Raw genomic sequence first — 17,361 nt, 5'->3', positions numbered from 1 at the left:
CCACTATAAAATGATTTTCCTTTTTCAGCAATTATTAACTATTTATACACCGTTGGGGAAGGGTGGACCCTGTGAGCTCTCCCTTAAACAACCCTTAGCCGCCTATAGCCTAAATGCATATAGCATTGATTAGCTATTAGTGTTTCTAGTATGGGACAAGCGACACTCAGAAATAGGCTTTTCCAAACCCAGCCATTTTTTTTTCTCATGCTCACACGTTGCAACACTTCACAAAGGGGCCATCCCTCCTGATACAGAGTTAGGTGCCCAGTCTTGGATTTCCCACTGTGTATTTTCCTCTTACCTCCACTCCTGATTGGGCTTACCAGTTCTTCCATAAATTCCTGGTCCTTTATGTGAAGCCAATCCTTGTAGCTGAAAACAAGATTCAGACAGATCCAAGCATATGATGGGTAGTGGGCCTATGGGGAGAAATGTAGCTCTGGCTGGCAACATCAAATAGATCCCTGTACTTCCAATCAGAAGTAGGGCCATCTACAGTGATTGTGACAAAGCAGCATATACCTGTCTTCTAAAGCTAATGTCAAAAGACACATTATCAGTGATGGGATCCAGTTTAAAATTTCCATGTAATTCTTTAAAAATGTTTGCTTATTTATACTATTCTGAGAAACTTGTAAGAAAACTGAGTACTCTAGGGATTCAAATTAGTTATAAGTCAATATGGCTACCATCATGTTAAGCTCGGTACATACAACAGATGGTTTTTAAAAAAATAATGTTTCTTCAACATGATGATCTAACAAAACAAAAAGGGTGGTGGAAAGTAGTTGTACCATGATTGGCAACATATTTATAATGGCTGCAGTAAGATGATATATGGAGTTCTTTATAATGCTCACTCCAGTTTTCAATGTTTGACTGAGTTCATTTACAAATAAATAAGCAGTAAGTGATATTTATTACAGATGTGTATACACTCTTTTCATCTGTTTTTCAGAGAGAAAGGCCAAAGATCTCATATTTCTGAGGAAGTAATGAGGAATGTGGTAGACTAACCTAATAATGGAGGTTTTATATGGTGGTGGTGGTGGTGGTGTGTGTGTGTGTGTGTGTGTGTGTGTGTGTGTGTGTGTGTGTGTGTGTGTGTGTTTTCCCTAAGGCCAAAAATGATTAACATGTTATTTTGGTGACAAGAGGGGACTCTATGTACAAATAAACTTAAAGACTGATGTTTTGAAGGAGATGTCTCTTCATGGACTCTGTCATTTGAATACTTGCTCCCCATTTAGTAGTGCTTTGGGGGGAGAATTAAGGGATGTTGCTGAAGGACTCTTTCTAGAATAAACACTCCAACACAATGAGAGTGGAAGAGAGGAAATGTCAATGGTAGACAGAAGCCAGCATAGCTTTTGAAAGGCTTTAGTCGTGGGTCCAGTTGGTATTTTCATTTTATACTCAAAAACACAAATTGAGGCAGTCAAGCAAGCAAGATTTTACAGAAGCGTCAGTGGAAGTCAGTGGGTTGTTAATGGCAATGACATATTGATTTAGCTATTTCTCCAGGTCATTCTGCTGCAGGTAGCAAGTGGATTCATGCTTGGCTAATGGGTAGTATAGGCAGTGCTTTAAGTAAACCGCTAATAAATCAATAAATCAGTTTCAAATAATTGGCCTTTTCTACCTTCTTCTACTTCAATGTGGCATTGCTAGAGGTTGAAATATTTCACTGGGGGTGGGCTTTGAGAGTTTAAATACTCTTGCCATTTATAGTTTTCTCTCTCTGCATGGGCTTACTGTTGGATATACGGGGTCTCATTTGCTCCTGCCTCCAGGTCTGCCTGCTGTGAGACCCCTTGCTATGATGGTGATGGACTCTTAACCCTCTGAAATTGTAAGCCCCAAGTAAACCCTTCTATATCTTGGTCATGGTAATCTGTCACAGCAGTAGAGAAGTAACTTAAGATAGACTTTGTATCACAAAGTGGATCAGGGTGTTGCTGTCACAGGCCTGCTCATGTTGGTTTTGGGAGGAATGTGGAAGAATTTAAAAATACGGACTAGAAAAGGAACTGAACACTATAGGTGGAGATTAAAGAGCCATTCTTGTAGGAGATTAGAAAAAAGCAGCTCTGAGAGTAAAGGGCTGGCTCAAGGGGTTTGGTTTTAGGATGGAGTAATATTAACAGCTGGGCTAGAGACCGTTCTTGTGATCTTTTGGAAAAGAATAGGCAGCTTTCGGACATTATTCTAAGAATGTGCCTTTGGCTAAATTTAAAAGTAATGGACGAGTTGGGTGCTATTGCTTATGCCTGTAATGCCAGCTCAGGAGGCAGGGAGGCAGGTGGATCACTGTGAGTTTGAGGTCAGCCTCGTCTACAGATAAGTCCAAGAAGGCCAAAGCTACACAGAGAAACCCTGCTTGGTAAAACCAAATTTATTTTTATTTTTTTAAAGTGATGGACTACTTAATTTTGGTAGAGAAGATTTAGGAAGAGCCTACTATTGACTGACTTTGCTGTCATTAAGGGGTCTACAATGAAAAAGAGAAAACGGGCAGAACGAAATGCTAAGTGTACAGTTTGAAAAGAATCCGAGCCCCAGGAAATGTGGTATTGGAGCCAGCGCTTGTACTGAAAGATTCAGGTCTGGCGTGAGTTGGAATAAAGTTAGCATTGTCCTCAGGGCAAGCTTCTAACTTCCGGAAAGAAAAGGCCTAAGGAACTTTCTGTTGTTCCTAGAAAGGAAGAACAAAGGAAAGCTCTGCAAATGTGACCCCGTGGTGCCAGGGTGGATCTCAAGCTAGTACCCAGAGCTGGTAGTGCCACCCATGCCCGTATGAGCTGCATTTACACTCATGAAGGATGCACGAGTATAGGGGCTGTGGAGTCTTCCTCCACAGTTTCACAGAACCACTGTGGCCAGGCAGGAGTATGGAGGCCCCGAGAGGTCATTGTGGGACGCTGTGAAAGCGAAGCCTGTGTTGTAGTGGACACCCAAAGATGTCTGAGGAGCCAGAGCCATGAGACACAAGAGGTTAGGCTATGAGAGACACAAGAACTGGACGCAACACAAGAGTCTTGCTCATGCACAGCAGGAGGCAGCAAGTGATAAGAGCAGAAGTTTAAATACAAAGGGATCACCTCCAAAGGCCAGAAGTGGTATTCCAGGCCTGAGGCTGCACTTGTATCCATGCCTGTTCTGAGTTAAAACCCAACAAATGGAAGGGATTTGAAACTGGCTTCTACAGGGAGCGAGTACCACAATTGTTACTATACAAATAGCCTGTTTCTTTCCTTTTATCTTTCATCTTTGGTGAACTTGTGAATCATGTAAAAAAGAATAACCATGATAGGAGGGCGTCTCAGAGAATAAACTTCCTGTCAGCGGCTGCTGCCCTTGAGTCTCTTTCTGGTCATGTTTTCTAGTACTTTTTATACTGACGTGAAGTGACAACTACTCATGGCAAAAAGACAAAGAACAAGTGCACATCATGTAGATGAGTGGAAAGCCATGGATTGTTCCTAAGAAAGATGATGAAATCATTCAAATAGGTGTCAAAGCTGCTATATTTTGAGGGCTGACACCTAGAAAGTGAATGATCACATCTTTGTCATATCCTTGTTATTAGAAAAATAATTTGGAACACATATTGTAATAATATTTCTGATATTTGACTCCATATAATTTGTATTTGTTATTTTAAAAAACCATTAGCTATGATCATAGTATTTCACAATGTGAGGTTGCTTACAAACAATTCAATGAACTTACAATGAAAATCCATACACTGTTTTCTACAGAGAAGTAATCATTTTATATAATTTGATGCCAATATATCATCACCAAATATTAAAGATATATTAGGATATAGAATAAATAATTTTCATCATAAGGTATATTATTCAATAACAAAAACATAGGTAATAACATTTAATGAACTTATGCTGAGCACATAATGTGTCCCAGAGGTCAGTCAGAGAATTCAGTTAATTAATTATGGACACTAAGGAGATTGCTGTCTTGTTGGTAGAGAAATGAGGTGAAAAGCAATGTAATATAGATGTTATGAAAGAAAAGTGTACCAAAGTTTCAGAAAACAGAGAGGAATCCAATTTACACAGGAGCCAATGAGAGCATTCCAACAACTGAGTTTGTACCGCACCCCTTGCCTCATTTGGGTTAATGGAATAAAAGGTGTGTAAGCACAAGAAAGAGGATGTGTGGCTTCATAAGAAAATGGTGTCCTTGTACAACCAAAGGAGCATAGCTTTGAGGGGGAAGAGCAAACAATAGAGGAGTGTTTGAGCTGGAGGATGGAAGCAGACAGGTTCCTGGGCTTTCTATGCCTTCCTGAAGGGAAGTACCTGTTCCTGAAGCTAGTGTGACTGACTTGAAAACCAGGGTAACTCGGGAAGATCATAGCACCCTTCTTTTAGTGATTACTTAAAGGAAAACAACCCCAAGACAAGAGCCCCTGGGAGGCTGCAGCACTTGATTAAGGGAAGATATAAGAGTAAATCGAGGTCTAACAAGGAGGACAAAGGCACGGGGTCCACTTGGGAGAAGAAGCAGGCCCTTCAGTTGTAGAGTAGAGTTTATTGTTCCGAGGGAGGAACACATCTTTTTTTCACATGACCCTCAGCTCTCAGGCCTCAGGAATTCATTGTACACCAAAAGAAGAATAAAAGAAGACAAATTTGGGTAGAGAGACACTGGTTGTTGCTGGACAATTTTTATTAAATGTATGTACCAAGAGATAGATGGGTATATGTTTCTGGAAGTCAAGAGCTTTCAATCATGGTGGATACTATTTTTTAGCAAGTATTTTCTATTTTCTCCACAAGATGACTTTTCCATATCTATCAAGTCATTATAAGCTATTTTCCTTCCATAAAGCATTAGGTGATTATGACTTCTAGGCCCACTAACTAGAGCAGAAATTCTAAGAGAGTGTAATTAGAAGATGGATAGAATGCTGTGTTTTTCTGAATACTGAGAAGGGCAGGATCATGGGCAGCCCCATGCCTGTAACAGTGGTACCACACTCTCCTGTGCACTTCTGTGCAGTGGATTGTCCCTGCTTCGTTTCATCCTGCTGTTTTGAATTCTGATTCTGAATTCATTGTGTCTTACTTCTTCCTGTTGGTTGCAGTTTGAGCTTTGTCATACAGTGTTCTGATGAGACAGTTGCCAGAGCCCTCATATAGAAGCGTCTTTGCTACTAAAATATTAGATGCCATGTTGAACCTAACTTCTTTTATGCTTTCCTTTCTTGCCCCTTATATATTTGAATATAATAGTGTAAAAGAAACGAGGTGAAAATATGGCAGTGAGAGCTTATCACAACTTAATATCTGGAATTAATTCTCCACTCCGCTCCAGTTATAAAATAAAACAACTCCATTAGCATTAAGCATTAGACTAAGTGTTGATGTAGCACTATGCAGACAAATGCATACATAAGAGCACACATATTAAAACTAAAAATGCATTAATTCATTTCAATTGACTAAGTTCAACTAATAAAATACCTTACTTCTAGGAACTAATTTCCTTTCATTGCTTACATATCTTTCCAGGAGCCTTGGGTCAAGGAGATTTTTGTCTTAATCTCTGAATGATATTCCTCCCAGCTTTTTAAATTACTTACATTCACTCCATGGATGTGTCATCAGTCTGCAATGTGTGAAAGTTCGCCATTTTTCCTGTGCTTGACCAAATGTTCATTTCCTGAAAATTAAGTTACTGAAATCCAACAAACAGATGGTCACAGTCCTGCAGAATCTTGCTCTGCTGTGAAATATATGTTCTGAATTTCTGCTGTAAACTTCAGCAGTTAGCAAGGATTCTTCTTGTAGGCTAGTGTACGATGGTCAGTCATTTTTCAAAGTCAGTTACCTAGGACGTCAGGAAGATGCTCCAGAATGATTCTTTTTTTTTTTTGTATTCAAAAATATGCTGATCACATCACAGGGAATTCATTGAAATGTATCTATTAATTAATTACCATATCTTACATAATTAACAATTATATTTGTGCCATTGATTAAGATAGGACTTATTTCCTCTATTTGTAGTTTTTAAATACCATATTCTCCAGGCTGAAGAAGTATTTCAAAGAATATAATATAGGCGTTTGGATAAATAGGACAATATTGCTCCTAATCTATATAAAAAAAAATAACTGGATGTGGTAACTCACACCTATGATCCTAGCACTGAGGAGATTGCAGTAGGAGGGTTGCCGTGAATGCAAAGCCAGTTGGACCTACATGCTCCGTCCTAAGCTAGGCTAGGACATAGTGTAAGACCCTGACCTCAAACAAAATTATTATTAGTTGTTTAGCGAAAGTCTTTACTTTTGGATGGATTTTCCAGCTCTCACTCAGCGTGTTCTATGAGAAATCTATAAAGCAGTAGGCTGTTGTAAGAAGAAAGCCAAGGGTGGTGAAAATATGAGTTGACATTTTTAAATGTCTTTTCCAGTTGGGTATGTATGGCCTTTACTTGGATACTGTCTTGGATATGCTGCTGCTTTTGAAATCTGTACCTTTATGTATATATAATGTCCTTTGTGGGGAAATAGTGGAAGTCCTTTAGGTCATTTTTGTAAAGAGTTGTGCACATTGTAGAGTACTTCTGAGTTTGCAATGAACATTCCACAAATAAATGGCAGGAAAATCTTAGTAATCTGTTCCATACTTTACAGCGTAACATGTTTTGGGAATGTTTCCAGTTTATGTAACATATACTAAGCCCACCCTGTGCACAGGTTTGTTAAGATAGGAAAAGGAGAAGGACTCTCGATGGAAGGCTTTTTAGCCACCACGAACTCGTGTAGTTTTAGAAGCATGGGGAGGCATTTGAGGATGGACACATATATATCCGGATCATTTAGGTAGCAGAGTGAGTTGCTGTTGGTCTCCCCCCTTTTTTTTCATTGTATTTGTTCTTCACTGAGACAGGAGGCCTTGGAATTTATGGAACCCAGGCTCCAGAGGTGCACGGTCAGATGAAATAGAAAGCTCTTATACTCTGCTAGGATGGTGCAGTGAGCACTTTCCTCCTGGAAAATCAGAACTTTGGCAGAAACATCCTGTGACCCTGGCTTCTCCCGGGACCTTTTATTCCTGTGGTAGGGTGCAATTGTTAATTTTTGTTCATGATGGTTTATGTGAAGTTGTTATTTTTTAATCATTGAAGTACAGGTAAAACATACTATTTTGGGGGGCTGTTAGGATTAAAAACAAAAGCCAAATTGTGTAAAGTCCTTTGTTGACCCAGAACAACACTGAAATTTAAACATCAAAGATGGGAATAATATAATGCTCAGAGAATTATATGTGAGTGAGCATATTATGTTAAGCACAGTGTAGCCTTTCATGGGTAGCTATTACTCTGTGGTATAAATATTTATGGAATGGTTACGAACCATGAAGGACCCCTGCATCAGTGTGGCATCCTGACCAACCAGAGGCGCAGCAATATTTCACCTTGTTTACCAGTGATCTTCACTCCGTGTGACAGCTTCTGCCTCCTACAAGAGCCTGTAAAGCAGAAAAACTCTGTCATATTCTGGCTGAGATGCTCCTTCAGTCAGTCATGTGTACTCCATGTATGAATTTATATCTTTTGCATTAACTACAAATTGTTTGGAGATGCCCTAGCATGCGTTTTAAGACAACATGCTTAATATTGGAGATGATACTAAGAAATTATACATATCTCAATATGGTATTCTAATTAAAACCTAATTAGCAATTCACTGTGCTAGAACTTAAGTATTTTTTTTTCAGTATAGAAATAACTTCACTATGCATAGAAAATAAAGATATATTTTTTGGAAACATTAGAATTTCAAAAATGCAAGGCAGCACATGTGGAATTTGGAGGTGCGAAGAAGCTGAAGTGTGGCTTTCTCCAAGCTTTAAGCTCCCACAGTTTCACGTAATCAGCGAGCTTGCCAGACAGTATCAAAAAACTCATTTTCTTCAAGTGCTTTATTTATCTTTAATAGAACCTTCATCACCCTGGTGTTGTAAATTTGGAGTGTATGTTTGAGACGCCTGAAAGAGTGTTTGTTGTTATGGAAAAACTCCATGGAGACATGCTGGAGATGATCTTGTCAAGTGAAAAGGGCAGGTTGCCAGAACACATAACGAAGTTTTTAATTACTCAGGTAAGAAATCAATTAGAGACAGAAAAAAAATAATATTCAATATCAGATGTTAGCACTGTTTAACTACAGCTCTCTAGCCTTGTTGTCTGGTCTCTGTTTCCGATCTAAACTACACTAGACAAGGTTGCAAGGGCATAGTGTATCTCCCTACTTGTGTTTATGCCACTCAGAGTCCAGCATACAAAATTAGTAGCAAATAAGCTGACTCAAGCATTAAAGCTGTGCTTGAAATTTGAATGGTACCATGGCTTAGACATGGTTCAATGCAGATACGTAAAACAGTGTTTCTGTGCTGTGTGGTGGGTTCTTTTTCTACACTTGTGTTTGTAGCTGTATAAGAAGTAGAAGGGTATGCTACTTCTCCCATGATCTTTTCCTTATCAACCTGCTATGTTAAATGTAGACTATTTGGGTGTCTGACATTAAGAGCCCTGACTGGTCATTATGGGCTTTTTCTTGGCCTTTCAACTTTATGTTGCAGTTCATTTCAGCAATATCTTGAAATTAGTTATGTATCTTGAAATGAATTAGTTATGTAATGAAATGAAGTTATTTTGATGATTTTCTTCTGTATAGATACTAGTGGCTTTGCGGCATCTTCATTTTAAAAACATCGTGCACTGCGACCTCAAGCCAGAAAATGTGTTGCTGGCTCAGCTGATCCTTTCCCTCAGGCAAGTACAAATCCACACTCATCAGAAAGGCAGCTTGACAGCCTCGCTGGCTCCAGGTAGCCTCCCCACACCTCCTTTTCTTGCCCCATAAGCCCTGAATTTGTTTTAATTCTTCCCTGACCATTTTCATTCCCGTGCTGCCTTATGCTCCTGGGTGGTGCCGTGTCATTCCCTGCTCATGACACGGCTCTGATTGGACTCACGTGGTCCTCCCCAGTCAGGTGTTGGCCTTCTTCAGAACAGGCGGACTTAGCCCTGTGATGGAACTATGGCCTGGTGCCTGGGCATCCCAGGGATGCTGCCTGCTTTCCGCGGCTGAGGACACAGGCCAGTTTCCCTTTCCTACACACAGGTGCAGGAAACAGCTAGGCCTATTTTTAGGGACCCTACATTTACAGTACTTGGGCAGGGTGGGTGTCTGCCTTTGCTGTGCTGACACCTTCAGGTTGATCTGCTGGGCAGTGCAGAGCTAATTTTGTGGCTTCCATGAGTCATTTTTTAAAGCCCCTGTCATAGGGCCATTGTTACCAGTTTGCATGTTTTCCTACCTACTGCCAGATATGCCCAAATGATCACACTTATTTTCATATTTATCTTTGGATATTTGAGATAGGAAAGTGAAGGTTTACAAGGTATTTTCATGAATGAAAAACCAGCTTGTCTTCTGACATGAACCGCCTTCTTCAGAAAATGGAAGGCAGGAAGTAGCATTTCCTCTACCAGGAGCAATTATCGTCTGCATAAAGCATCCCCTAGGATCTCTGGCAGAGCTGAGCAAACTCAGACCCACTGTGTCAGCAGCACACGTCTTACTGTCAACAGGTGAAACTCTGCGATTTTGGTTTTGCCCGGATTATTGGAGAGAAGTCTTTCCGAAGGTCAGTGGTGGGTACCCCAGCCTACCTGGCACCTGAGGTTCTGAGGAACAAGGGCTATAATCGCTCCCTGGACATGTGGTCTGTTGGGGTCATCCTCTACGTGAGCCTCAGTGGCACCTTCCCTTTTAATGAAGACGAGGACATCCACGATCAGATCCAGAATGCAGCCTTCATGTATCCACCGAATCCCTGGAAGGAGATTTCTCATGAAGGTAACTCCGTTCCCTCACGAGTGGCATTAACTTCAGTCTTCAGTGCTGTGCTTTTAATTGAATTTTAATTACTAACATGAAAAATGTCCATTGAACTCACTGGAGTGGAAGCAAAGATTGTTTTAAGTGGATGGACAAGTAACACACATCCAAATCCAAAATGTCATTTGATGAAATATGTGCTTACCAGTAAAGAAATGGGGAAGTTTATCCTACAAGGTGGGTGACACAGCCAAGGAGACTTGTTCATAATGGGCATCCTTGCATTGACATGACAGCGGTCAGCCCTTACCGGGGTTTCCAATTATCCTTTTTTAAAGTCTCACCTACACAATTTTATGACATTGACATCCTCATTATCCTGCCATATCCATTAATATTCTAAGCACTCTCCCCCGTGCTTAACTTTGTGCAGCAGTAGAGAATGAATATTTCCTTTGGTCACTTCCTAGAAATGTTGAGCTTTGCATTTGGTCAGTTGAGAACATACTTATATGCGATGAATCCTTTCAGATAGGATGCCTTGGCAGTCTTGTATTATTTAAACTAATAGTCTTGTTAGTCAATACTTCTCTTAATAGAATAGACACAGTTTAAATGGAGAGGGGGGACATAGGAAATGATTAGTTCAGTGTTTTAAAAGTAGTTCTTCGGTGAATGTATTTGTAGTTCACTTACTTCTTATAAAAGTCCTTTAAGATAGATTTTGTTTTTTTTTAATTTTTGAAGTGGAGGACATAAATCATATTTTTGTTTTATATTTTTTATTTTTTACATATACATTTGTATTATTACAACACACCACACACACCACACACACACACACACCACACACATATATATATAGATAATATATATATTATAGATAATATATATATAGATATACTAAATTACCTAGAGCAAGAAGAACCATGACACAATCACGAATTATATAAATGTTGTGTTCTTAGTGTTTTGCCTATTTGGCAGCCTTGAAGAAAATATCTTTCCTATGGTGGTGCATCTAAAATTCTGAATATAAATATCTATCATATCTCATCATTATCAACTTAAAACATCTATCTGGATTTAAAAACATCTTAACCCCTAAAAAACTAAGCTTAATTTTAAAACTAAACTATCTTCAACCCCATCAGAGACTTGAGAAGGACAAAAATTGATTACCTGAGTATGCCAGGAGTGCAGGTTAGTAGCTTTCCAAATGAGAAGATGACAGAGACAGTTTTCTACCTGAGTAGTCACCCAAAACTTTCTATAGTGTTGGAGCATTATATCTTGTGACCCAATATATCTTGGCCGTCAACTCTGCCTGCATCCAAGCTTGCCCTTGTAAAGGCAGAATTCTGTCTATTGTAGAAACAAGGAGATTTTGCCCAGTGGCTTGTTTGCCACATTAGAAGCCATCTCCATAAGGAGGTTCAGAACTGTATTATGAAAACTAAAGATAAAGAAGTGATACCAGGTGCCCAAATCATTAAGCTAGTCAGTGGCAGGGCCAGAACTCACAGGCAGTCTGTGCATGCTTGGTTGGCCACTAAGCCAGCTTTCTTGGTAGTCTTGGGTTGGTACAGTACAAAACATGTGGTAAGTGTTCAGATTTCCACTATTTAAAGAAGATGGCACATTCATAGATACACCTTACATTGATACCTATTAATAAATGTGTTAGTACAGACATGGGAAGAGTGTAGTTAAACTGCTGAAAGTAGATGAAACCCTTAGATGCTGATGATATTTAATAGCAATGGATATCTCCACTATTAACAACAACTTTAATGTCCTTTAATTTCTTTAACTTGTCAGTAGCTGGATATATCTTAAAGAAGTCTGGACTACTACAAAAGAGCTATGGTTTATGCCCAAGGAACAATTAAGAATTTAGGAAAAGGAAAAAGTGAAGTGTAATAATAATCCTTCCTTTCCATGCCCATGCCACCTGTTGGGAATCACTGCCAGTCAGACCAAGTCAGCCCTCATGCCAACCTTGACACCCATCAAGGGTGTCCTGTTATCAATGGGAACGGAAGATAAAGACTTGGTTTTCAGTGAGCTTAAAAACAGTAGCTAGTTCTCCTTGATCGGGGCCTAGGGGAGTCTGCTCAAACTATTGCACTAACCAAGGACAATACAATAGTAAACATCGAACCCCTACTCTGATCTACCCAATGGGCAGGACATTCTCCACAGTTATGTGGAGAGCAGGGACTGACTTTGACATGAACTCTGGTGCTCCATATTTGACCACCTGCCCTTGGTGGGGAGGGCTTGCGGCACTCAAAGAAAAAATAAGCAGGCTACCAAGATGAGACTTGATAGCCTATGACTATACAGTGGGGGAGGAGGTCCCCCTAGGTCATAGACCTAGGGGAGGGGAATAGGGTGAAAGCAGGAGGGAGGGAGGTATGGGAGGATACAAGTGATGGGATAACAATTGAGTTGTAATCTGAATAAATTAATAAAATTAAAATAAAAAGTAAAAAAAAAAAAACAATAGCTAGAAAATCAAAATTCATACCCACAATACAGTTCAGAATTGGATGTAAAAATATCTTTAGAAACCATTAAAAATATCTGGGAAAATGAGTTAGGCACTTGGAAAGATGATCACTTATTTTCTTGAATTTTCAGCTAAGTTTGAAATCACACTTTCCAAATTCAGAGAAGCTGTATTACTACAGTTTCACTGGTCAGAGCTGTGTGTTCACGGGAGAGAAAACTAACTCATCGCTGAAGAGTGAGGAAGACGATGGAGAACACTTTAGTAAAGGGAATTATCTAGTAGACGTCATAAGCCGTTTATTTTCGACCAAGAAGTACATTTTTTAGTTGAGTAGGCAAAGCTCAGAAGATCTCCTGCCGTTCAGTCCAGGTGATATTGATAGGAGCCCAGGTGGAAGATGAAACTGCCCCTCTTCTAAAGGTCTGAACATCAACTCAGAAGTAAGCTCTACCTGTGCCTGAGCCTTGCTGGAGAAGCACAGGCACTGGACCAATTACTTGCCTAGGTCTAGATGGCAAATGAGTATTTCCTTGCTTCTGAATGACCTCCTGCTTGAATAAAGAAAAGAAAACCCAAATTGTCTTATAGGATCAGTTGAGGTGGCACAAACGTCAGTCTTTCCCACTGTCTCGCTGAGAATACATCAGTCCCTGATTAGAAATTCCAGCAAGACTACTAGAGAGTAATTTAAAGCATATTAGGATGGACAAACACACAAACAAAACCAGAACCTGCTATGGTGAAAACAACGACAGTCAGCCGTGGAAAAGTCTCATGATACTTGAAGCCACATCCCCGTCACTGAAAGTCCAGATGCTCTGACATGAGAAGCCAGGGAGTGTCATGAGGAGAACAGCAACAAGAGAGGTCAGCAGTGTAGTTCCTGAGATACAGTTCAGATGGACATTCTAGTTGGTCATCCTTTGCCTGGTTTGCTTCACAGCCTTGTCTGTAAAATGGGCTCATGTTTCCTACTGACATGATAAGATAATGTGCTGGCTAATTTCATGTCAATGCAGGCTAGAGTCAGCTGACAGATGGGAACACTAATTGAGGAAATGCCTCCAGAAGACTGGACTGTAGGCTAGCCTGTAGAACATTTTCTTAATTAGTAATTGGTAGGGGAGGGCCCATGACAGTGTGGGTTTGGTAATACCTGGGCATGTGGTCCAGTGTTCTATAAGAGAGGAGGCTTGTATAGCTGGGTCTTGAGATACCATTCTTCCTAGTTTTCTGAGAAAGCACAAGATTGATTTCCAAAGTGGTTGTATATGTTCCCACTTCCACCAGCAATAGAGGAGTGTTCCCCCTTTCTCCACATCGTCTCCAGCATGTGCTGTCACTTGAGTTTTTTATCTTAGCCATTCTGATAAGTGTAAGGGAATCTTAAAGGCTCAACTATGTTCATAGCACTTTATTCTTAATAGCCAGAATCTTCAAACAACCTAGATGTCCCTCAACTGAAGAATGGATAAAGAAACTGTGGTGCATTTACATAATAGAATACTACTCAGCTATTAAAAACAAATTAATCTTTAGATTTGCAGGCAAATGGATGGAACTAGAAAAGACCATCCTGAGTGAGGTAACCCAGACCCAGAAAGACATGCATGGTATATACTTACTTATAAGTGATAATAGCCATATAATACAGGATGACCACACTACAGTCTACAGACCTAAAGAAGCTTAATAACAAGGAGGACCCTTGGGAGGATGCTTAATTCAGTCATAACAGACACCCAACAAAATTGGAAAGAGGGAACAGGAAGAGAGCCAGTTCAACCAGCAATGGATTGAAGCAGATGCTGAGACTCACAGCCAAACTTTGGAACAGAGACTGGGGAGACTTAGGGAGGACTTGGGGGATAGAAAGACCTGAAGGAGGCAGGAGCTCCACAAAGAGAACAACAGAACTAACAAATCTGGGACCAGAGGGTCCTACAGGGACTCATGCACCAACCAAGGGCCATGCATGTACAGGCTCTAGCTCCCTGCTCAGATGTAGTCCTCTGTGGGTCCCATAATATGGGGTGTAGGGACTGCTTCTGACATGGACTCTAGTGCCTGCTCATTGATCATTTCCCCCTGGAAGGTAGGCCTTGCCAAGCCACAGAAAAAAAGCATGCAAGCAGTCCAGGTGAGACTTAATAGACTAGGGTCAGATGGTAGGTGAGGAGACCTCCCACTTTCTAAGAACAAGGAGGGAGGGCAAAAAGGAAGGGAGGGTGAGACCGCGAGGAGACAAGGGAGAAGGCTACAATCGGGATGTGGAATGAATACATTAAAATAAATTAATTGAGAGAGACAGACAGACAGACAGACAGACAGAGAGAGAGAAAGAGACAGAGAGAGAGAGAGAGAGAGGAGAGAGAGGGAGAGAGAGAGAAGGAGGAGAGAGAGAGACAGAGAGACAGAGAGAAGGCTGGACAAGCCATGGGGAACAAGTCACTACAGCACCCCTTCATGGCCTCTGCATCAGCTCCTGCTTCCAGGTTCCTGCCCTGCTTGAGTTCCTGCCTTGGCTCTTTTTGATGATGAACTAATAATATATGGAACTGTGAGTGACATAAATGCTTTCCTCTCTAAGTTGATTCATCACAGAAATAATAACCCTAAGACAGGTAGTAAGGAAGACTGAATGAAATAAAATCTTAGCAGCATCTGTGCAAGCTAATGAAGTAGGGGAATTCTGCAGAACCCTGAGCTAAGCAGTTGTTGTCACTGGTAAATAAAAATTGATTGTGTGAATTTAGAAACTATATGCAAACTTCTGTTTCTGTACTGTTGAGGACTTTCATTAGTAACAGGATTCTTTGTTTCAGTGATAGAAATAACATAAGTTATTGAAGCCCAGTTAGAAAATGTAATAAGCAAGCCTTAGGTGCATCTGGTTCCTGCAGCCCATGTGTTGTGTTTTCACCTCCCTCAAAGCTGCTTTATTTTTATGGTAACTCTCTTCTCAGGTTGTCCTTCACGTGATGCCAATTCTGCCCCTCTAAACCTGAGCTGAGAATATTTGTGGAGACAGTTTCTGAATGGAGGACCAATTCTCTGTCTCTGCTCACACCCCATTATATCCTTGGAGCAATCACATAGGCATCCCAGAGCGGCTCCTATTAGCCTTGTGGATAAACAGGACTAAGAAAGAGAAAGGAAGCAACTGCAGGGGAAAAAAGATGCTGAGCTGAAATTAAACAAAAAGGCATTAACAGGTGTCAGGGAAAACAGAGATTTCGTGATGTGTGTATTAAAGTATGCTTTGAAAAATGAGAAATTTTAAGGAAAATAACTTCCCACATGTTAACAAACTGAAACGAAGACATAATCCTGGCTCACACTTACATAGAATCTGACATAGAGGCACTCATTAAACATGCTGACAATGCATGAATTCATACATTAACTACCAACCTTGAAGTAGAGGCTATTATTGAATCTAATTTAAGGATATAGGGACACAAGAATAGAGTCAAGAAACCTGTGTGAGTGTTGGCAGATTTCAAATTCCAACAGCTGCCATAGCCTCAGAGATGTACCCACCCACAACACTTCCAGTCTCTTGATGATCTTTTAATGGATTATCTATCCTATTGTATTCACTTTTACTATGTTTTCACCATTTCACCATAGAAGAAACACAATATTTAATCATCTCTAAGGTTGCTGAGAAATAGAATCATAGTGAAATGAAGAGCTGAGTTAACAGAGCTATGTGTACATTGAATCACTTCATTCAAGCTACTCCATTCCCTTAGGTCTTAGTTTTCTAACCAGAATATGATGATATACATTGTTAGTTGGTGTACTGTATTAGATGAGATTGTAGTAGAAATACAGTGATTGACAGAACTGCATTAATTTAAGTACCTTATCATATTGTATTTTCAAGCATCTTTCCAGACTCTATTTTTTATCATCTGTCTGCCCTATCACCATTCATGTATCCATCTATCACATATGCATATTTGAGGTTTATATATATATATTATTATATATGTATATATATTAATACTTATTCTTGTGGCACACCTTAAATATAGTCATTTGGCCATAGCTTAAGTGAAATAGCAACATTAAGCTAAATATAACTGAGCCTGGGTGATGTCTCAGTGGAAAAAGCCTTTCTCATTCAAGTATGAGAACTGGAGTTCTCCTTGGTGTCTGTCAGTAGCTCCCAAGTTCTGAAGGCAGAAATGGGATCTCCTACACAACCTGGTCTGCAAAACTAGCCCTATAAGTGAGTTACTGGCCCAACTGAGAGACCCTGAATCAATGAGTACAGTAGGAGAATAACTATGGAAAACTCCTGACCTCAACCTTGAGCCTCCACATGGATGCTCACACATGTGTGGTTACATATATGAGCATGCTTGCACACATGCACACCACAAACAGAGATACATAACAAAGTTATGTGGCTGATATGCATGTAGCTAAGTATATGTATCATCTACAAAGGTGGTGCCCCAGAATGAATCGTAATGATGAACCACTGTACAGAGGAGACAGTCTCCCAACAGGAACTAATATGAGCCTTTGGTTGTGGTTGCATTTCTTAAGACAAGCTTGTGCTATGTAGCGCTCACTGGCATGGTGCTCACTGTCCACCCTTGTCTCAACGCTCTCAGTAATCCTGCTGCATCAGCCTCCTGAGTTCTGCAATTAGTGGCCCCCGCCACCAGATCTAGTCGATTCGGCACCTTTAATGGATCAGATCATATTTAGAAAATAGGCTGTTCCCAACTATCATTGATAGAGGATCAGGTTCTCTTGAATTTATAAGCATGTAGACTAGCACTTTATAAAATACATTTTTAAATGTAGCAACAGTATGAAACAGCTATAAAAGTTTCAGTCTACTTTCTGAACTTAGCTCATCATGGACTACACTTTAAACAGCCCAGACGTAGAGTCAGGGAATCCTAACTACAATCCGGCCTCAGCATGTAAA

At 40.2% G+C, this 17,361-nt stretch overlaps 1 protein-coding gene across 4 annotated transcripts in view; it reads left to right on the top strand.

Moving 5' to 3' along the window:
* Prkd1 (protein kinase D1) overlaps nt 1–17,361 on the top strand; it is a 350,980-nt gene that overhangs the window by 286,316 nt on the left and 47,303 nt on the right. For 2 of the 4 annotated variants that reach the window (XM_051145700.1, XM_051145725.1), the window contains one exon: nt 7,982–8,143. The exons of the other annotated variants lie outside the window; for them this stretch is intronic. In XM_051145700.1, the coding sequence (XP_051001657.1) occupies nt 7,982–8,143 (162 nt within the window). The remainder of the gene's footprint in view (nt 1–7,981; nt 8,144–17,361) is intronic. 4 annotated transcript variants of the gene reach the window in all.

This window comes from Acomys russatus, chromosome 1 (assembly GCF_903995435.1).
Source record: "Acomys russatus chromosome 1, mAcoRus1.1, whole genome shotgun sequence".
Lineage (NCBI taxonomy): Eukaryota > Metazoa > Chordata > Mammalia > Rodentia > Muridae > Acomys > Acomys russatus.
This window is presented reverse-complemented; position numbering and strand designations above follow the sequence as displayed.